At 41.8% G+C, this 14,614-nt stretch overlaps 1 protein-coding gene across 1 annotated transcript in view; it reads left to right on the forward strand.

Moving 5' to 3' along the window:
* LOC139171430 (ligand of Numb protein X 2-like) overlaps window positions 1-14,614 on the forward strand; it is a 72,983-nt gene that overhangs the window by 30,513 nt on the left and 27,856 nt on the right. The window contains exon 2 of the mRNA XM_070759660.1: window positions 10,864-11,307. Coding sequence (XP_070615761.1) covers window positions 10,919-11,307 — 389 coding nt within the window. The 5' untranslated portion in view covers window positions 10,864-10,918. The remainder of the gene's footprint in view (window positions 1-10,863; window positions 11,308-14,614) is intronic.

The following is a 14,614-nucleotide window of genomic DNA, read 5'->3' on the forward strand; positions in this document are numbered from 1 at the left end:
TAAATGGAGTAAAAAATATACTATTGTGTCTTGGTTGCATCATTCAATTTATTAGAATTGTTTGGGGAAAATGAGGCAAATTGAGTATCTTTCTGTAATTAATATTTGCAATTTGAGCCGGCTGCTAAATGCTATTAAATGATGGTGAATTGCAGATTTCCAAATGGTCCTTGATGGAACTCTGGTCAGTGATAAAGGTTAAGCTGATGGATGCTTTCTCCCAGTTGTGACACTAAAAAAGGCCAGTGTGCTCAATTTGGACTTCAGCAAAGAGACCAATCAAAATATAAAATAGATCTCCCCTCAGGCCAATATTGGAACGAGAAGGCAAAGAGCCAGTATTTCAAGGTCACTGCTTTTTATAAGCTAGTTTTATTGCAGATGCTAGAAAAGCCGCCTCTAGCTACTCCCAATTGTAAACCTCAGGTTTTATATCTATTAACGGTTCCAGGAATCAAAGGTTACATCTGCTCTTATTAATGCACCTTAATGGAATAAAAGTAGAGGAGGGGGCTTAACATCTGCACTACTGTCGTAGAATAAAACCTCAGGCTCTTTGCTTGGTCCTTCCATACCTTACTCTAACTTTTATTTATTTCCTCTTCTAAGAACAGAATAGGCCATCTTAAGGTCTAAACATAGAAACATAGAAGACTGACGGCAGAAAAAGACCTCATGGTCCATCAGGTCTGCCCTTATACTATTTCCTGTATTTTATCTTACAATGGATATATGTTTATCCCAGGCATGTTTAAATTCAGTTACTGTGGATTTACCAACCATGTCTGCTGAAAGTTTGTTCCAAGGATCTACTACTCTTTCAGTAAAATAATATTTTCTCATGTTGCTTTTGATCTTTCCCCCAACTAACTTCAGATTGTGTCCCCTTGTTCTTGTGTTCACTTTCCTATTAAAAACACTTCCCTCCTGGACCTTATTTAACCCTTTAACATATTTAAATGTTTCGATCACGTCCCCCCTTTTCCTTCTGTCCTCCAGACTATACAGATTGAGTTCATGAAGTCTTTCCTGATATGTTTTATGCTTAAGACCTTCCACCATTCTTGTAGCCCGTCTTTGGACCCGTTCAATTTTGTCAATATCTTTTTGTAGGTGAGGTCTCCAGAAAACAGAGAGATTTATACTAAATCAAAATTTTAGCAATTGAAAACCAAAGAACTGTTGTAGCCGTTGTAGAAACAATTTTCCGCTAAGCTGAAACAACAACAGTGAAAGTGTTTTAACAAACTTTACATACAGCGGCCGAAATATTTACATAATTTCTGTGATAACGTCACCACACAAATGTTTTAAAATCCCTATGATGACATCCTCTCCAGCAGACATTTCTCACCATTGGAATTCACAAAAACGCTCTTGGCAACTTCATCTGCTGCTCTGTCTGTGGGAGGGGTCCACAAACCCCGGTCCTTGGCCCAGGGCTGGGCTGCAGCCAGGTTGCAACCAGGCTGCGGAAGTGGTCAAATGGGTGAAGCTGCATTTGGAGAACCATCCTCTCCCCTCTCCCCACCCCACTGCCGCCTCCATCATGCTGCCCAGCTGGAAAGTGTGGGGATCACTGGTCCATGGGACAGAGGCAGTCAGAGCTGCAGTGAGACCACTTGAAACATAGAAACATAGAAGACTGACGGCAGAAAAAGATCTCACGGTCCATCTAGTCTGCCCTTATACGATTTCTTGTATTTTATCTTAGGATGGATAGATGTTTATCTCAGGCATGTTTAAATTCAGTTACTGTGGATTTACCGACCACGTCTGCTGGAAGTTTGTTCCAAGCATCTGCTACTCTTTCAGTAAAATAATATTTTCTCACATTACTTCTAATCTTTCCCCCAAGTCTTTCGCCCCGAGTCTGCGGAGAGGGGCGGCATACAAATCAAATCAAATCAAATCAAATCAAATCAAATCAAATCAAATCAAATCAATAAACTAACTAACTAACTAACTAACTAACTAACTAACTAACTAACTAACTAACTAACTAACTAACTAACTAACCAACCTCAGATTGTGCCCCCTTGTTCTTGTGTTCACTTTCCTATTGAAAACACTTCTCTCTTGAAACTTATTTAACCCTTTAACATATTTAAATGTTTGGATCATGTTTGATTGCTGAGAAGCTGTGGGACATTAGATTAGATTACTAGAGTTGGAAGGGACCTTGTAGATCATCTAGTCCAACTCCCGCTCAAGCAGGAGATCCTATACCATTGATGGCAAACCTATGGCACAGGTGCCACAGTTGGAACACAGAGCCATATCTGCTGGTACATGCGCCTTGCCCTAGCTCAGCTCCAACGTGCATGTGTGTGCTGGGCAGCTGATTTTTGGCTCATGCAGAGGCTCTGGGAGGGCGATTTTGGCTTCCAGAGAGCCTCCAGGGGGACGGGAGAAGGCATTTTTACCCTCCCGCAGCTCCAGTGAAGCCTTTCGAGCCTGGGGAGGGTGAAACATGAACCCACTGGCCCCACCAGAAGTTGGGAAACAGCCGTTTCCATCCTCCAAATGGCCTCCTGGGGGTGGGGGAAGCTGTTTGTGCCCTCCCCAGGCATTAAATTATGGGTGTGGGCACTTTCGCACGTGTGATAGTACAGATGCGCTCTCTTTCGGCACCTGAGGAAAAAAAAGGTTCACCATCACTATACCATTTCGGACAAATGGCAGTCCAATCTCCCCTTGAAAATCCCAAATGTTGCAGCTCTCATGACTCCCACAGGCAACTTCTGTTCCACTGGGTTGATGGCTCTCAGTGTCAGAAAGTTCCTCCTTATTTCCAGGTTGAATCTCTTCTTTAGATTAGATTAGATTAGATTTATTGGATTTATATGCCGCCCCTATCCGCAAACTCGGGGCGGCTCACAACAATAATAAAAAACAATACATAATAACAAATCCAATGCCCACCCATCTAATTACAATTTAAAATTAATAAATTCATAAAACAGTCCCAATATATATAAAAAACAGGCACACAGTCAATCAATCAAATGGCAAAACAACATGGGCAAGGGGGAGATGTTTTAGTTCCCCCATGCCTGACGGCAAAGGTGGGTCTTAAGGAGTTTACGAAAGGCAGGGAGGGTGGGGGCAATCCTAATCTCAGGGGGGAGCTGGTTCCAGAGGGTCGGGGCCCCCACAGAGAAGGCTCTTCCCCTGGGTCCTGCCAGACGGCATTGTTTAATCGATGGGACCCGAAGAAGGCCGACTCTGTGGGACCTAACCGGTCGCTGGGATTCATGCGGCAGGAGGCAGTCCCAAAGATATTCTGGTCTGGTGCCATGAAGGGCTTTATAGGTCATAACCAACACTTTGAATTGTGACCGGAAACTGATCAGCAACCAATGCAGACTGCGGAGTGTTGGAGTAATATGGGCATACTTAGAGAAGCCCATAATTGCTCTTGCAGCTGCATTCTGCACGATCTGAAGTTTCCGAACACTTTTCAAAGGTAGCCCCATGTAGAGAGCGTTACAGTAGTCGAGCCTCGAGGTGATGAGGGCATGAGTGACTGTGAGCAATGACTCCCGGTCCAAATAGGGCCGCAACTGGTGCACCAGGTGAACCTGGGCAAACGCCCCCCTCGCCACAGCTGAAAGGTGTTTCTCTAATGTGAGCTGTGGATCGAGGAGGACGCCCAAGTTGCGGACCCTCTCTGAGGGGGTCAATAATCCCCCCCCCAGGGTAATGGACGGACAGATACAATTGTCCTTGGGAGGCAAAACCCACAGCCACTCCGTCTTGTCTGGGTTGAGTTTGAGTTTGTTGACACCCATCCAGGCCCCAACAGCCTCCAGACACCGGCACATCACTTCCAGTGCTTCGTTGACTGGACATGGGGTGGAGATGTACAACTGGGTATCATCGGCGTATTGATGATACCTCACCCCATGCCCTTGGATGATCTCACCCAGCGGTTTCATGTAGATATTAAATAGCAGGGGGGAGAGGACCGACCCCTGAGGCACCCCACAAGGGAGAAACCTCGGGGTCGACCTCTGACCCCCCACTAACACCGACTGCGATCGACCGGAGAGGTAGGAGGAGAACCTCTGAAGAACAGTGCCTCCCACTCCCAACCCCTCCAGCCGGCACAGAAGGATACCATGGTCGATGGTATCGAAAGCTGCTGAGAGGTCAAGGAGCACCAGGACAGAGGACAGCCGGGCCTGAATCCAGACTGTTGAGGACCTAGATAATCGGCTTCTTCCAAGGACCGCTGGAGTTGAAGTGCCACCACCTTCTCAACAACCTTCCCCATGATTTATTCCTTGTTTGGCCTTCGGGTGCCTTAGAAAACAGCCTGACCCCCTCTTCTCTGTGGAAGCCCCTCAAATATTAGACCACTGCTATCATGTCTCCTCTGGTCCTTCTCTTTGCTAAACCAGTGATGCCCAGTTCCTGAAACCGCTCTTTGTATGTTGCAGAAAGATATGAAGTGCCTGGAAAGCTGTGTAGCACAACGCTGAAAAACAGAAGTGGGCAGTGACTGAGTTGTGAAGTCTGAACTTGTGTGCAAGTGATAGCGGTGGAGAAAACATTGGTCCACATCTGTACTTTCTGCATTTGTAGAGTCTGCCCAAAACAACCTGGATCCTGATGTGCAAAGATGGGTGGGGCAGATCTCCCGTGGGTATGTCAGGAGTGGTGTATTCATTCTGGGCTGGAATAATGAGGGCAGAGCTATAGAGGCAAACAAGATGAAGTTTTGTGATGTAATCTGGATTCTCTCAATTATGTGGAACACGAGGAAGTGGAGAGGGCTCTTTGTGGCTTGAGTCAGTAGGCTTGAGCTGTGCATTTTTTGGGTTCTTTTTGGTGGTCAGGCAGGGTGTGAGATAATTAACACTTCCTTGTGGGCGGAGGTTGTGCTACCTGCCCTAATCAGGTAGCAATCCTTTGGAATCTCTCAGTCTAATTCTGTACCATCAACAGCAACTTTGTACTGTTCATTAAAGTGATTAATGTTAGTGATGGTGGTTGACAGCAATCAACCCTGTTGCCTAAGTGGATGATTCCGGTTTGTAATTTTGTATAACGGAGTTGGAAGGGACCTCGGAGGTCTTCTAGTCCAACACCCTGCTCAAGCAGGAGATCTTACACCATGGCCCCCAACTTTTTGGGTACCAGAGACCAGTTCTGTGAAGAGAAGTTTGTGTTTGTTTGTTTGTTTACTTATTTATTTGATTTCTATGCCATACTTCTTGAGGCGACTCAGGGCGGCGTACAGCATTATAAATGCAACAATATATAAAAGAAATCTAAATTACTTTAAAAAAAGTATACAAAATTACTAAAAGTGTTAAAAACCCCACATACAGCCATACACATTCGTCCAATTCAAGACCATCTCATCACTCACAGCCCCCATGCCCGCTGGCAGAGGTGAGTCTTCAGAGCTCTACGAAAGAGCGGGAGGGAAGGGCTGTATGTATCTCAGGAGAAAGTTCATTTTAGAGGATCGGGGCCGCCACAGAGAAGGCTCTTCCCTAGGCCCTGCCAAGTGACATTGTCTGGCTGAGGCCGACTCTGTGGGACGTGACCGGCCGCTGGGATGCATGAGGCAGAAGATGGTCCCGAAGGTAGTCTGGTCCTAAGCCATGTAGGGCTGTGGACCGGAGAGGGAGTGGTTCTTCATGCTGCCTTCATCCTGTGGATTGGGCTTTGTTTCTTTGTATGCTTCAGTTTCTGGCATGCCACATCCCAGTGCTGGTTCACAGACCAGAGGTTAGGGACCCATGCTTTCAGAGGTGAGCTGCTAAAGTGGAACAGTGACGTGTGCTCGCCCCCGTGGCTCTGGGTGCTAGTGGAGTCCAGTGCAATTCTGCTACTGCACCTGGGCCATGGGCACCACTGCGTGTCCGCGTACGATTTCTCTACCTGCCCAGGTGCAGTAGCATCATTACGCTGGATTCCACTAGCATTCAGAGCCACGGGGGCGAGCACACGTCACCATCCCACCTCTGCCTGGCTTACACCTTTCTGGCAAGTGGCTGTCTAACCCCTTTGTAAAAAACCTCCAGTGACGGAACACAGTTGAAGTCCACAAGGCTTAAAGTTGCCAAGTTTGGAGAGCTTTGTTGTAACGTAGAGGAGAAGGAAGATATCCTTCCTGGAGATGTTCAAGGGATGCTGGCAAAACAGGCCATGTGCAGGACATGTCCAGATCATGCTCAGGAGGCACTGATAGGGACACCTCCCTCAGAGGAAGGAAAAAGGGGCAGCATGGCCAGACCTGAAAGTTTCTTGAAAAGACGATCTCAAAAAGTGTGGTTGTAGCCATCCTGTGATGTTGATCTGATGGTCCATCTAGCTGCAGTTCTTCATTTGGCCTGAGCTCATCTTAGATTCTTGAGTATTGGTTGGGGAATACGTTGGATCTAATTTAAGACGTGAAACCCTGCCCAGAATTCATTAAGGTGAGAAATGTTCATGAAATAATTAAGCAGCGTTTCACTGTGCAGTGAGGCAATTGCATACCAGTAACCACAAAAGGCAAATTTGCAACAGCTGAAGATTGATTAGTAATTCTAATCAGTAATTCTCAGCATATAGCTCTGGTTGCTACTTGTGTTGTGTGTAAGGAGCATTTGGATGCCTTTATTTTTCTCATGTTGGACTCTCCACCAGCCCCATGTTTCATAGAAGTCATGCATGTTTATTTTTCTGGATGGCTTTATAAACTCCCTCTCCTTTGGGGAATACCAGGAAGTGAGTCTAGCTTTATAGTCCTTTTGTCTGTTGGTTCATAGTGCAACAATAGGATTTTGAAAAGGAAAAAAAAAAAACCTTGGCTCCGTGTCAGGAAAATCCTGATCTAGAATAATAACACCCACTTCTTCCTGAGTTAAGGACAAATTTAAGTCAACTACTTTCTGTCTTTCCTACAGCAAAGGATAATATCAGAACTGCCACAACTTAAGCCTCTAAATATATATGATCCTTGGCTCCATTGATTGAATAAAGATATTGTTTATTAGAGGTCTAGGGCAGGAGTATGCAAAGTTGTCTCTTCTATGACTTGTGGACTTCAACACCCAGAATTCCTGAGCGAAACATGCTAGCTCAGGAATTCTGGGTGTTGAAGTCCACATGTCCTAGAAGAGCCAACTTTGATTACAATCTTGCAATCTTGCAAAGCCAGGACTGAGAATTGTGTGCCCAAATCCTTAAATTCTACTTTTCCTTCCCTTAATGACTTCTCATTGTCCACCCCAGTGTAACCAATCAGGTTCAGGCAAGATGTTGTCATAACTGTCAATCGAAGCTCATTTTGATACGTGTCTCCTTCCTTCTTCCAGCTGGGTGACCTTGAGGAAGTGTCTGGACAAGGCACAACACTTACTTTGTTTCCCCAAGCCTTCCCCCCTTATGCCCCCTCCCCATAGTTCATGGCAGTATGTCCCCTCATATCACAAGCAAGCATAAGGTGACAGTTGACAGAAGGTATCTCAGCCAGCAACTCAGCCAGGTGTATCTTCTTAACTACTACGCATCAAAATGGCATTGAGGGTGCTACCTTTGTTCGTTTATTCTGGAATGTTGCACATCCTGCCTCCTATTTCTATTTGGCAATCTTCTACTGTACCGTTGAAATAATTGGGGGGGTTATATATGCACAAATTTGCAGACATAATAGTCTTAGAATTAAAACATTAAATCAGATCTAAATTCTAAATCACAACTGGGTATTAGTACTTTGAGTAAAACATCTGTATAAGTGAATTCTCAAAACAGCCTCAATTAAATAGAAAAGTTTTTAAAAATGCAGACTTCCTTTAGAGTTTAGACCATTGTGTTCCAGAGTTTATTTGCAGATTGAAAATTCAATCGAAATAAAACTCAACTAAAAGATCTGTTGCCTTGCCTTGCCTTGTTCCTTTAAAATGTTTCCTGAAGTTACTGATTAAAAGTAAATCACAAGAGGAGGGATGTTGAAAACAACCATGAGCAACCTACTAATATTGTACTGAATTTTTTTTAAGAACAAGAGAATTGTGCTATGTTTGAAGGTCCAGATGTGACATGGACTGTATGTAGGTGTGCCACAGAACACCTGTCTGGACTTTCTCAAATCAGAGGCGTCTTTCTGTGAGGTCACGTGGCAATTGCAAAGCCCACCTACTGCTTTAAGATCTTCCTGACAGGTGTGATAATAATAATAATAACAACAACAGAGTTGGAAGGGACTTTGGAGGTCTTCTAGTCTAACCCCATGCTTAGGCAGGAAACCCTACACTACTTCAGACAGATGGTTATCCAGCAGCTGCTTAAAAACTTCCAGTGTGGGAGCACTCACAACTTCTGGAGGCAAGTTGTTCCACTGATCAACCGTTCTGTCTCAAAAATTTTCTCCTAAGTTCTAAGTTGCAACTTTAAGACTTCTGGACTTCAACTCCCAGAATTCTCCAGCTAGCTAGTCTGGCTGGAGAATTCTGGGAGTTGAAATCCAAAAGTCTTAAAGTTGCCAAGCTCCAAGGTCTCTGCTCTGCAGCATATGTGTCGAACAAGGGACAACATTAATGTGGGAACTTGAAATCCCTGAATTCCCCAACTGGCTGGGGAATTCAGAGAAATTAAACCCACAAATCTTAGACTTTCTGTTTGCTCATTTTAAAAGCATTCCCTGCCCATCCAAACTATTTTTAGAGGTTGGAGAAACTTAAGCCATTGGACGCTCATTTTCTTTTTTTAAAAAAAAGCTTTAAACATCAGGGCAAAAGTTTTGTTTAAGGCCAGGTTTTATGGAAAATTAGATTTAACTAATCATTGCATTCTGACAAGGCAGGAAGATACAACGTCCCTCCTCTCCCCCAAAAAAATTTACTGCCAAACTTGCAAATTAAATCCGATCAGTGTGTAAAAGTGAGGCATTACTACTAGCAGTAGAATCTGGAAGTGATAACTTAGAGAATGTGATTAAATAGACATCTAAAATAAAACCTTTGCACAGCAATCATTTTATCCTTCTTTTCCCCTAAAAAGCATGAATAGGTGTGTGAATCTTGTTTTCAGATTTTCTGTACATTGTACCACCTTGTTAAGTTGGCAAAATTAAAAAAAAATATCCTAGTTTCTTAGAGTTCCACAATTATTCCTTTATTTAAAATATGTTTAATTAGAATGAATTAGTAAGTATAATTATCCAATTGTGTGTATTATAGCTTTTCATTTAATATGGATGGGCAAAGATCAAGTTTGTTATTTAAAAGAGCAAAATAAACTTATTTCAGTAAAGTATCAAAATGAATATTGCATAAATGTAAGTTTTCCTCCAATTTTGCTTTTTCTGGAAAATGAAAACTTCACACTAGACTTGAAGCATCTTGCGGTGTGTTTCTCTTCCATTCTTCCTCCATACTCTGGGTCCTTGGTTTCCAAATGAGATGCAAAAGTTTCCACCGTCTGTGTTGATTTGGGGAGCCATTTCATCTGCTGGTGTTGGTCCACTGGGCTTCATTAAGTCCAGGGTCAACGCAGCCAATAAGGGAGATTTTGGAGCACTCCATGCTTCTATCCGCATACGAGCTTTATGGGGATGGTGTCTTAAATTTTCCAGCAGGGCTTGGCACCTGCCCACACTGCCCAAAGCACCAAAACCTGCTTCAGTGACCATGGGATTCCTGTGCTTGATTGGTCAGCAAACTAGCCTGACTTGAACCCCGTAGAGAATCAATGGGACATTGCCAAGAGAAAGATGGGAGACATGAGACCGAGCAATGCAGAAGAGCTGAAGGCCGCTATTGAAGCACCCTGGTCTTCCATAACACTTCAGCAGTGCCACAGCTGATAGCATCAATGCCATGACGCATTGAGGCAGTAATTGCTGCAAAAGGAGCCCAAACCAAGTATTGATATATGCATGCTTATACTTTTCAGAGATCCAATAATGTTCTATGTACAAACCTTGTTTTATCGATTGCATGTAATATTCTAATTTTCTGAGATGGGGGATTTGGGGTTTTCATGAGCTGTATCCACGGGGGTGGGCTACTGCCTGGACGGGGGGATATGGGGGAATGCAGTGGTGTAGCGACAATGGAGCTAAACCCCAGAGTACCCAATCTGCACTGAAAGGTATTGAAAAAAAATGTGTAAGCCATGTCCACAATGTGGTAGTAAAAAGTTTGGTAGCCCTTCACTGGCTGTATCCCATAATCATCACAATTATAACAAATCACGGCTAGCTGTCCCAGTTTATGTATGGTTGTCTGGATTGTATGATTGCTTTTTTTATAAGGGTTTTTTTTAATTGCTTTTAATATTGGATTTGTATATTATGTATTGCTTGCTGTGAGCCGCTCCGAGTCCTCAGAGAGGGGCGGCATACAAATCTAATAAATTATTATTATGTCAATACAGCATAGCAAACGAGATCCCTATGCTGGATTTCGTATTTCCCAGTCGGGCTCTTCCCAAGCACCTAAGACTGAGTGATGTAGCGGCAAATTATGTTTGCCGATCCCAATAAAGCGGCCTTTTGTAATTGACAGATGGAAATTTTGTCAATTCCGATGGTTTTCAAATGTCCGCTGAGATCCTTTGGCACTGCGCCCAGTGTGCCAAGTACCACTGGGACCACTTTAGTCGTTGCATATTATTATTATAATAGATAAAATTATATTATTATTATTATTATTATTATTAGTAGTAGTAGTAGTAGTAGTAGTAGTAGTAGTAGTAGTAGTATTTTACTAATTTAATCTGGTGATTTAATTTAAATTTACACTACATAGAAACATAGAAACATAGAAGACTGATGGCAGAAAAAGACCTCATGGTCCATCTAGTCTGCCCTTATACTAAATTAAGATATACAGCACTCATTTTTCTTTTTTATTTTAGGAACTTGCTGTTTATCATCTCCAGCAGAAAGGAGGATCATTAGAGGTTTGGAGCCATGGCCAACCCTGCAGGAGAGGAACCTCCCTCTAGATCTGGAGAACTTTGCCACGAATGTGGACAAAATCACTCGCTGCCCGACAACCACCTTTACAACTTCCAAGATGAAGTGGACGATGACCTGACTTGTCACATTTGCCTCCAGCCTTTGCTCCAGCCTATGGACACCCCTTGTGGACACACGTACTGCTTCAGGTGTCTTGAAAACTTCATGCAGGAGTACAGCTTCTGTCCCATGGACCGGAAGAAACTCTCCTTCCACCACTGCCGGAGGTCCAGCCTGTTGGTGCGGAATCTGCTGGATAAGCTCCTGGTCCTTTGCCCGTTTCAAGAAGACTGTGCACAGAGGATGCAGCGATGTGAACTCGAAGCTCACTTGCAGAACAGGTGTGCCTAACTTTTCCTTGCAGCCTCAGCAATGCTTGCAGGTTATTCTTTATTCTTTTGGGGTATAATTTCCCCCCCTCTTCCTTAAGATAAAACATATGTAAATGACAAAACACAATACCAATATCCAACCAAATGTCCAAATGTCCAAATATCATTAATATGCTTTAAGGAGTTTCTTTACTTTCTACCTTCCCTCTCCCCTCCCATAACTCCATCTCTCTAACATTAAAAGTAGTATTAAACTTTAAAATCAAAAACAAAGAGAGAGAGAGAGAGAGAGAAAGAAAGAACAAAAATGAAACCTCAGTATTCATCATTATTTATGGAGAAAGGGAGAGAGAAAAGAGAGAGAGAGAGAAAAGGAATAGAGTAAAAAAAACCTCACTACAACACTTAGCTATTGCCCAATAAAAATAGTTAGAATAATATGAAAACATAAACTATCTTACATTTGTGTTACATTAGCAATGAGTGCTGCCACCATTTCTTTCTTTTTTCTTCAATCTGGGTGTCTATAATTTTTTCCCCTCCTCCTTAAGATAAAACATAAGTAAATGACAAAACACAATACCAATATCCAACCAAATGTCCAAATGTCCAAATATCATTAATATGCTTTAAGGAGTTTCTTTACTTTCTACCTTCCCTCTCCCCTCCCATAACTCCATCTCTCTAACATTAAAAGTAGTATTAAACTTTAAAATCAAAAACAAAGAGAGAGAGAGAGAAAGAAAGAACAAAAATGAAACCTCAGTATTCATCATTATTTATGGAGAAAGGGAGAGAGAGAGAGAGAAAAGGAATAGAGTAAAAAAAACCTCACTACAACACTTAGCTATTGCCCAATAAAAATAGTTAGAATAATATGAAAACATAAACTATCTTACATTTGTGTTACATTAGCAATGAGTGCTGCCACCATTTCTTTCTTTTTTCTTCAATCAGGGTGTCTATAACTTTTTTCCCTCCTCCTTAAGATAAAACATAAGTAAATGACAAAACACAATACCAATGTCCAACCATATACATATGCCAAATGTCCAAATATCATTAATGTGCTTTAAGGAGTTTCTTTACTTTCTACCTTCCCTCTCCCCTACCATAACTCCCATCGCTCTAACATTAAAAGTAGTATTAAACTTTAAAATCAAGAACAAAGAGAGAGAGAAAGAAAGAACGAAAACAAAACCTCAGTATCTAACATTCTATAAATTCCATATTCATCATTATTTACGGAGAAAGAGAGAGAGAAAAGAGAGAGAGAGAAAAGGAATATAGTAAAAAAAAACCTCACTACAACATTTAGCTAATTGTCCAATAAAAATAGTTAAAATAATATAAAACATAAACTATCTTAAATTTGTGTTACATTAGCAATGAGTGCTACCACCATTACTTTTCTTTTTTTTCCAATCTGAGTGTCTACCCGCTATTTTTTCAATCTTTTACTTCACTTTTTTTTAAAAAAATATTCATATACATTAATTATTCTTTATTCTTGATACAGTTAGTAACTTAAAAGTTTATGTCAGCCTGGCACTGAATATTGCATATTATAATGACAATTCAGAGGGGAATGTCCTTGAGTGACTCATCTTCTGTCCACATTACTCAACTAAAAGCCTTAAGTGTCTGAATGACGCTGGGATGACATTCTGCTTAGTTACCTATTGATTTTGGGAAGAAACTGAAACTAATTAAGGGAGGTTGGGTGGAGAAAGAAACTTGAAATGAATTGAGAAATTTAGGTAGGGAGTTACTTTTTTAAAAAAGGATGTTTTTAAACACACAATAATTCTAGTGCAGCTTCTTGTTCAAGCAGGCGACCCTATGCCTTTTCAGACAATCTGTCCATCTCCATTGATGGTCACTCTGGTGCCAGGGGTCTTCAAACCTGGCAACTTTAAGACTTGTGGACTTCAACTCCCAGCATTCTCCAGCCAGCATAGCTGGCTGGAGAATGCTGGGAGTTGAAGTCCACAAGTCTTAAAGTTGCCAGGTTTGAAGACCTCTGCTCTGGTGTTTCTGGAAGTATTAATCTGCTCTTTTTTGGTTCTTAAAAGGAGGAATGTGATAGTTTGAAAAAACATATTTGGCTCAAGGTAAAAATAGCTCCAACTATTTATAAGTTCACTTGAAAAAACTGTGCATATAAGAAACATTTAAAAAAAAAGAAAATTACCATATTTTTCGGAGTATAAGACGCACCAGAGTATAAGATGCACCTTAGTTTTTGGGCAGGAAAACAAGGGGGGAAATTCTGCCTCTGCTTCCCAGCAATTTGCCTCCAAGCAAACAGTACGGATGATATAAACTATTTGCTGTGTATTTCGATGCATGTGTGCCTGACCCATAGCAATAGCAAAGAATTGGAGAAATGTACACTATGACAGTATATTAATGCCAGAAAGTTTTCTTAAATGTAATCACATTTAACTCCTCCCAATTATTTAAATAGATCTACACCAAACATGACTAAGCCAGGATTTAATTCAACTGCCTTATCTTAATACTAAAACAGGACACTGTTACATTTCAGATTATAGTTGTACAGATTTTGTTAAAATTGGTGTGGATTTCTGGAAGTAGAATTATTCTCTGCTATTTAAAAGAAGATACAATAGCACTGGGCTTCTTCAGGTCAAACATTTATTTCCAAAAGCTTCTTCATTTTGTTTTTCTAGAACAATAATAAGGCAGTCTTTAAAAAATAAGTCTAATACTTTGAACATTCTACAGACATTTATAGTTATTGAGTTGCATCTAATTCAGCAGAAAATAAAAATCTCCCTCTCCGTCTCAGTAATTTGCCTACTTGCAGCTAGTTTCAGTTTCAGCTTAGCACATGGCTAGCCTGCCTGTAAGCCTCAAATCAGCTGAGGGTCGGGAAGTTGCTTGGCTTAAGAAGCTCTGCTGCTGTTTGCTGCAAGGAGGTAAGTTGCTGGGAGGCAGTGGGGGTGGCTGGCTGGGGCTACATTTGCTGTAGAAGATGCACCCGCGTTTTCACCCTCTTTTGGGGGATAAAAAAAAATGCGGTATAAACTGCCAATGTGCCTGCTGCTGTTTACTTATATCTCAATATACAGTCATACCTTGATACTTGACTGCTTTGAAACTCATCAGATGTCATACTAGATGCATTTTGATGTGAAAATGTTTTCCCAGTATAGGTAGTCCTTGATTTATGACCACAGTTGAGCCAAAAAAAAAATTCCATTGTTAAGTGAGACAGCAGTGAATTTTGCTCCATTCTGCGGGCTTTTCTTCTTAAGTGACGCACTGCCGACTGCTTTGCCAGAGGGTC

This window comes from Erythrolamprus reginae, chromosome 8 (genome assembly GCF_031021105.1).
Source record: "Erythrolamprus reginae isolate rEryReg1 chromosome 8, rEryReg1.hap1, whole genome shotgun sequence".
In the NCBI taxonomy this organism is placed as follows: domain Eukaryota; kingdom Metazoa; phylum Chordata; class Lepidosauria; order Squamata; family Dipsadidae; genus Erythrolamprus; species Erythrolamprus reginae.